This window comes from Merops nubicus, unplaced genomic scaffold, assembly GCF_000691845.1.
Source record: "Merops nubicus isolate BGI_N331 unplaced genomic scaffold, ASM69184v1 scaffold4312, whole genome shotgun sequence".
NCBI classification, from domain to species: Eukaryota; Metazoa; Chordata; class Aves; order Coraciiformes; family Meropidae; genus Merops; species Merops nubicus.
This window is the reverse complement of record NW_008595462.1, coordinates 3,364-11,467: the sequence shown is the minus strand read 5'-3', so window position 1 is coordinate 11,467 and position 8,104 is coordinate 3,364. Positions and strand designations below refer to the sequence as shown.

General features: G+C 41.2%; 1 protein-coding gene across 1 annotated transcript in view; it reads left to right on the top strand.

Moving 5' to 3' along the window:
- The window catches only part of SEC23IP (SEC23 interacting protein), a gene marked incomplete at its 5' end in the record, with an annotated part of 18,029 nt that extends 13,851 nt beyond the window's left edge, over positions 1-4,178 (top strand). The window contains 2 exons of the mRNA XM_008936042.1: positions 1,325-1,487; positions 4,097-4,178. Coding sequence (XP_008934290.1) covers positions 1,325-1,487; positions 4,097-4,178 — 245 coding nt within the window. The remainder of the gene's footprint in view (positions 1-1,324; positions 1,488-4,096) is intronic.
- Positions 4,179-8,104: the final 3,926 nt, after the last annotated feature.

Here is an 8,104-nt window from a genome sequence, read left to right as displayed (position 1 = left end):
GCATGGGCCCGAGTGCTCCAGTGTGGGTCCCTTCCATGGAGTGTGGTCTTCCAGGAACAGACTGATCCAGTGTGGGTCCTCACTGGGGTCACAAGTCCTGCCAGCAAACCTGCTCCAGTGTGTGCTTTTTTCTCCATGGGGCCACAGGTCTTGCCAGAAGCCTGCTACATCACAGGCTTCCTATGGGGTCACAGCCTCCTTTTGGGTACATCCACATGCTCCAGTGTGGGGTCCTCCTCTGGCTGCAGGTGGATAGCTGCTGTGGCACCTGGAGCACCTTCTCCCCCTCCTTGGCTGACCTGGGTGTCTGCAGAGTTGTCCCTCTCACATATTCTTGCTTCTCTCTTCAGCTGTGGTGGTTGTTGTGCAGCAACTTTTTCCCCTTGTTAAATATATTCTCCCAGAGGTGCTACCACTGTGGCTGATGGCCTTGGCCAGTGGTGGGTCCATCTTGTAGCCAGCTGGCATTGGCTCTGTTGGGCCTGGGGGAAGCTTCTAGCAACTTCTCGTGGAGGCCACCCCTGTTGCCCACCTCCCACCAAAACCTTGCCCCATGAACCCAATACAGGTGAATTAATGTTAAATATAAGACCTACTGCTGCATTTTTATGCCTTCTAGGAAAGGAAAAGTTGACAGCTTTTACTGAAGGGTATTCTAGGCCTGAGTTTGTGTAATTTTTCAATGTTCAATGTTGGAAGGGCAGGTTTCTACATCTGCTGTAATACAAATAAGTATTTGAGACTTATTCTCTTAGTAGAGTTCTGCTGGGTTTTTGGGATGAGCCAAGAAGCATTTAAGTATGTGCTCTAACAGAAAAAAAATAAGCTTAAGTCAGATGTAAATATTACCCCTAATGATACCAATGGCAGGCTTCCCAGCTGGAAGTTACCTGTCAGTGTTTAGTAGTGCTGGCTTTGTCTATACTTAGGAAGACAAAATATTGCTCCTAGAATTAAATTGAGGATAGTGATAGACTCTATGCAAGTGGGATGTAAAAAATCTGTTATTTCAGGTAATTTGCTTGTGGAAGGATTTGATCTGTCTCTGTAAACAGCAGGGTTTGTTTTTGAAATTGCTCAGCTATTACTTTGTGAGTTATTCTCAAATAAACTCTGTTGAAGCTGTTGTGAAGGAAACAAGCCTCTAGTTCCAGTAATCTGAACTGTGCTAGCAAACTGAATGATGCTAGTCAGTTGGGGATGTTATTATTGTCCTCTTGCAAGCACGTGGAGCTTATAGCAGGGAAAATGGGTGATAGGTCTTGATTATAATCAAGCAGGCTGTACTTAAAAGTAGCTTAAATCTTTAACTCTTTAATTTTAGCTGAAAAGATCACTGAAAGTCCAGACCCTCCAAAAGATGAAGATTTTTCAGTGAAGGTTGGAATGCTAAATGGAGGACGTCGTATTGATTATGTTCTACAAGAAAAACCAATAGAAAGCTTCAATGAATACCTTTTTGCTTTACAGAGTCATTTGTGCTACTGGTAAGAGGAGATATTTTTCATTCTGTAAATACTACTTTTCTGGTATAACTGTATAGCTTTAAATGTCAGTAATGGTGTCCCTACTGTGTATCTTACTGTTACTGTCTGTTATCTACCTGTGACCAATGTGGTAGTAGCTGGAATCATTTTCTGTCTTTTTTTATAATGAAACCTCAGCTGATCTCCATCAAAAACCATGCCCCAGTGTTTCATTTGAAGTATGTTTTGACCAAAATAACTGTCCATCTACAGAGATCTATTTTTCAGGCTACAGCTGATGTGAGAAGTTAAATGTTGCAAAAGGACCAACCAATTATAAAGCTACCAAAACAGGAGCTGTTCCAGTGGTCCATGTGTATGCATACAACTCAGGAGACCTGAATTTTCTGGGTTTTGTAGTCTTTGAAATGTTTGGGAAAGGCGACTGCAGAGATACAAGACTGGATACAAGGTCCTCACCACTGAATTCTGAGATGGCCTCTCATTTGGAAAGACATTGCCTTCCCATGCAGGCATTGTGTAGAGATAAATTTGTTATTCTCTGGATGCTCAAGTGTTACTTAATTAAGGTGATTGAAGTATTAAGGTAAATAAATGACTGTCCAGGAGTGTCAGTCTCAAGGAGTCACACCTAGATGTCACTGTTAGCTAATCTCATTTCAAAACAAAATCCTGTGTTAGCACAAAGCAAGCAAATCTTTTGTCCTGTTTGCAGTAAAGACTTTGCATACTGCTCTCTTGAACTTTGACACTCAAAACACCCACCTTTACCTACAGTCACTTACCAAACAAGGAGAGTTTTGACAGCTGTAGTTTTCCAAATATGTTTATTAATTAATTGTGTTACACTGCAGTGTGTAGTAAAACTTCATTACCTCTTTTTGAAATGAAATTGCTAGATGTTGATGCTCTGCTGTCAAAGATTAACAGAAAAGAAGAAAAAAAGGCACAGTGGAACTTCTGTAAATCTCTATGGTTTTGATTTACTACTTGTTTACAGTGGTTGCTTGTATACAGAACAATGTTCAGAGCAAAACCAGAGTTAAGCATCATCATGCAGTCAGAGCTGTGCTCTGTAAAATCCAAATCTGGATTTGGATTTAATTTTGTGTTCAGGTGTTTGTTTCAAATGGAGAAAGATACTGCTATTCCTATGAAAGGAATTATGTAACTATTGCCCTGTTGTATTTGAGTTGTATATGAGGTGCTCTTTTTTTTTTGATATGTCATTGTATACATTTTACTAACCATAAAATTAAGCACACACGAAAACACAAAAGATATAGAATGGTAGATCAAAAGATGTGTAAACTGTATTTGGCAACACGACAACACACCTTGGTGTGTAATAGCCAAGCTTGGGTGTAGGTTGCTGAGCTGTGCAAAATGCTGCTGGTGAGGAGAGAGTGACAGGTCTCTTGTTTTGAGTTTAGCAGGTGCAGGACAAGCAGTGCTCTACACTGTGCTTGAAGGTTTTGATTTTCTGTAGCTAATAATTTTAAGAAGCAGGTGGTTTTTTTTAGGTGTTTGAAATGTGGATTTGAAAGTGTTCCCTGAAGTATCTTACTAAAGACAGTATCAGTTGGGTTGTGAAGGATCAGCAGCTGCCAGAGAAGGGTTCTCGGGGCTGCAGTGCTGGTGCTTGACAGCACTGTGGAGCACTGAGCTCTGGCAGGTCTCCTCCGTGGCCTAGTGGTGGCAGTGCCGTTTTGCAGGCAGAGCTGAAGGAACCAGGAGTCCTTTTCCAGAAGGTGGCAGCCGATCATTGCCAGGTTCTTAAACTTGCAGCTCATAGTTTTTGGTTTGGGGTTTGTCATCATCTAAGTAAGGAAGATAAGTGTGATGATTAATGACCCATATCTGGAAGTGTGGTTGTGGTGTTTTGGTTTGTATCTTTGAGGGAGGTGGTGGGAAAAGCCTGAAGTGAAATGCTCTGTGTGTTAGGGGGAACAGAGCTTCCATGGTAATCCTTCTCCTTGCTTGCTTGCTTGTTTAATAGCAAAGACCAAGAAATGTGATTGCTATCTCTATTCCCAGTTGTGGAAAATATCTGTAGTCCCTTAGCTTGCATGTTTCCCTCTCTACTGATGTTCTGTAAGTGATGTTCTTCACAGCTGGAGGTTCACAGCTGTGAATATCTAAATCTCCTTTCCTGTTTCCCAGTGCCTTTTCATCTAAAAGGCACTGGAAGCTACACTTACCTAACTACAACTTCTGCAGCTCTGGAACTGTTAAAATTTACCTAGTTAACTTTGGTATTTTTTAGATGGTTGTTACTCTTTTCTACTGGTATAGTTTAACATTTTATAGATGAATAAGAAAATTAAGTCTGTCCATGTTAAGTTTAAATTTAGATAGCTTGAAGCTTTGATTTTGAAGAGGAGGGAAAATGTTCAACTTGGAAACATGGCACTCAAATTATATTGGTCTTTCAATGATTTGAGAACTTCCTTTTTAGTGGTCAGGTAAGGCCACATTTCCCAAAGATGTACTAGAGCAATAGGTCGTGCAAACTTTTTAGAGAGCTGGAATGGGATGAAGTGTGGCTTACAAGAGTCAGAACATGGACCATAGTAAAATAATGCTTTTGTTTTGTTTTTTGCTTGTAGGGGATCTGAAGACACTGCCTTGCTCTTTCTCAAGGAAATATACAAGACCATGAATATCAATCCCGAGCAGCCACAGCATTGATGTATAGAAACCTGAATTTGTAAGTTTGTTTTAATGTATTTTGTGTGCTCATAATAAAGTCAGCTGCAGCTTAGATGTCTTCACCTTCCCCTTTTCCTCTGAAGTTTAAATTACAAAGCAGATGGCCACAGAATGTCACTTTGATTGCAGAAATAATTTCTAGACTTAAATGCAGGGGAAGCCTTCAAGATCTTCCCCCTTTCATTCCCAAAAGGTATCTGAGGTTAGAGCTTTTGGTATGGGTTAATAATTGCCAGTACAAATATGTCAAAAAATATGATCTCCCATTATCCTGTTTGTCCTCTAATTCAGTTGTTCAGGGGATGTTCAATTATAGGAAAACTTGGTGATACTGGATATGGTGAAATCAGTTGTGCACAGTTATGCCAGGGAAGAAGTTGCTTGTCTCCTAAGAAGGTGTTAAATGTTGATACTGGTAAATTACTGAAGGAGACCTCTGGATATGCCAGTATTTTATCTTTTTATAGCTTTAGAATTTCGGTACAGCAAGGGAAACAATATAGCGTGGAAATTGGCTCACTTTGAAAAGAAGTTAAATACACAATATAATTGATCTGAAGTATACTCACAGGTATTTTTATTTTAAGATATGTTTTCTAACTGAGGACCTGTATGGTATCAGTTTGTATCACTGGATGTTGTAGAAAAGATTATATTCTCTTTAGAGGAGTGAGGAGGGAGAAATGAGCACCTTGCCTTTGTGGAATTATACAAGATAGTTTCTGATGTATTTCTCCATTTTTCAGAAGAACAGATAATGTCAAGGTACATAAATACCCAGTATGAAGGTAAATACTTGACATTTCAGAGGAGTATTCTAGATGTCTTTAACTGCTCCCATACAGTTAGTATTGTTTTGTAACAGAATGCTTCTGATGGTCTGCTGATAACATCTGTGTTTTTTTTTTAATTGAAATAATGTAAGCCAATCAAATGCATTTTTTGTTAAAGCATGGCTAAATACTAGGGAAAAGGCAGTGTTTGGGTGCACACCTCTGACAGTGGTCAGTCAGTTATCACAGTGGCTGACACAGTCTCAAGTCATAGTTGCAGAATTTTTTTTCTCTGCTTTTTTTTTTTCTTTATGACCACTTAAGGTGAAATCATATGAAGCTTACTGCTGCAGAAATAACTTTCAGTCTCACTGGTGGGGGAGGGAAGGTGGGAATGGGATGTGAAGCTAGCAGTGGGTTTGTTGCTGTGCCTCAGCAGACACTGGGATAACTGTATTTTTCATTGAGAACTACACAGCTGGGGGGTGGTGCAGCAGGATGTCATGCACCAAAGCACAGTCAGGGAGGTCCATCTGGTTGTAATACCTTTAGGAGTTGCTCAGAACTTCTCTCAGCACTTGTTTGACTGAACAGCATTTGAGATGGGGAGTCAGATCTCAGAGGCTTAAATGAGAGGGTAGCTTGGGACCACTGGGGTGCATTTAAGGACAAGTGCTATCTTGGGAATGCTGCATACTACAACACCAGGATCTTTTTTATGAAAAGGAATGTCTGCGTGTGCTCTGTGAAATACCATTGCATATGTGTGACAGGAGGGAAAAGGGAACTTCTCCCCCAGTGACAGGTGGTAGTTAGCTAGAGCTGGTGTGTGGGTTCTCTCTTTTCCTTTTTTTTTTCCTTTTAAGACCTTCAGATGTGAAGGGTGGCAGTGTGAAGGTAATGGATCATCCAGCACTGCCTGTGACATCCATTTACTGATCTATAGTGTGTCCAGCAGCAGTAGGGAGATGCTGGTCCCCTTTTACTTGGCACTGGTGAGGCCAAAGCCTGAGGACTGGTGTCAGTTTTGTGTGCCACAGGATAAGACATTGAGGGGCTGGAGCAGGTCTAGAGAAAGGCAATGAAGCTGGTGAAGGGTTGTGGGAACATGTCTTCTGAGGAAACTGGGATTGTTTAGTCTGGAGAAGAGGAGGCTGAGGGCAGATGACCTTGCTCTCTACAGCTCCCTGAAAGGAGGTTGAGTTTAGGTGGGGGTTGGGCTCTTCTCCCAGGCAACTAGCGATAGGACAAGAGGAAATGGGCTTAAGCTTCACCAGGGGAGGTTTGGATTGGATACTAGGAAGAATTTCTTTCCTGACAGAGTGGTGAGGCACTGGACCAGGCTGCCCAGGGAGGTGGTGGAGTCACCATCCCTGGAGGTGTTGAAAAAAATGTGTAGATACAGCACCTTGTGACATGGTTTAGCAGTTGTGGTAGTGTTGGGTTGACAGGTGGGCTTGATGATCTCAGAGGTCTTTTCCAACCTTAATGATTCTATGATTCTATCTAGAAGCATCTTATCTGAAGAAACAGCCTCTCTCCTTTTGTGGGCTGCTCAAGGGACAGAGTAAATGCTGAAGGTAGCTCTGGGCTCCCTCTTCATACTCTCCATGTTAAATGATTTGAGTACTGTCCAGTTTAATTTCATGGTGCCTGCTGTTACCAGAAGGAAGGAGACATGATCTACTAGCTTGCATGCCTCTTCTCAGGAATTTTGATCTTTATGGTGCTGTTGGCCAGTGCACATCCCATTAACTTCTTAGGGACTGTGGTAATTTAGGAACAGATAAAAATTTAGCTGAGGCAAGCTAAGGGAGGAGCTGGGTGTTCAGTTTTAGCTCTGATTTGAATTATGTGACTATTTTCTTTGGGAGAGATGGAAGGAGTTGGTCAAGCAGTGTTCTTAAAAGAGGGACTGAGGTGGCCACTGTTCTACATCCTATGTAGGATGAATTTGAAAAGCAAAGAAGGGGGTCACTGATACACAGCATCTGCTGTGTAGCATGTTTGTGCAGTGCCCTGTCATGGGAGGGAGGTTTTTCTTGACATCTCCTGGTAACTTACTCTTAATTAAGTCAGGTCAGTGGCATTAACTATCTCACATAACATTACATATGAGAAGAATTCGTTGCACTTAAGATTGGTGATACTAATACCTGTTTGGTTCTACTTACTGGTAAAAGGGCACAAATTGGTATTAAAGCCTCTTGATTTCTGCTTTTATTTTGTATGAGTGACTTGATGTAATTCTCAATTATCTTGAAGCTCTTCTTCGTAAAACAGTAATACAGAGTTTCATGTAAACAATGTAAAGAAGTCCTTGGGACAACTTTAATACATAAATTGGAAATTCCATTTCTTGTATCTATTTTGGTAACTTGGTTGAAAGGAAACTAAGATGTTTTTAAGTGACTCTTGCAGATGAAAATTGTAGCACCTCTAAATGAAGTGCTCACTAGCACCTCATTCTTCTTATTAGATTCAGAGGACTATCTGTCACTGCATGTAAACAATGTAAAGAAGTCCTTGGGACAACTTTAATACATAAATTGGAAATTCCATTTCTTGTATCTATTTTGGTAACTTGGTTGAAAGGAAACTAAGATGTTTTTAAGTGACTCTTGCAGATGAAAATTGTAGCACCTCTACATGAAGTGCTCACCAGCACCTCATTCTTATTAGATTCACAGGACTATCTTTCACTGCATTAGATTTGTGTAAGTCACTGTACACTCTTTATATCACATAAACCCAGCATGGTGGGGTTGGAAGGGATCTCTGGAGATCATCTCATCCAAACCCCCTGCTAAGGCAGGGTCACCCAGAGCAGGTTTCCCAGGATCATGTCCAGTCAGGCTTTGGAAGTGTCTAGAGCAGGAGACTCCACAATGTCTCTGGGCAGCCTGGTCCAGGCTCTGATACCCTCACAGAAAAGTTTTTCCTTAGGTTGAGGTGGAACTTCCTGGGTTCCAGTTTGTGCCTGTTGCCCCTTGTCCTGTCACTGGGCACCACTGAAAAGAGTCTGGCCCCAGACATCTATTATTCTTATTTTTGCAGCTCTTTTTAAAGGGCCATGATAAGAGTAGAGTACACCAGCAGATAAAAGCTTGGGTCTATAAACTATCACATCTT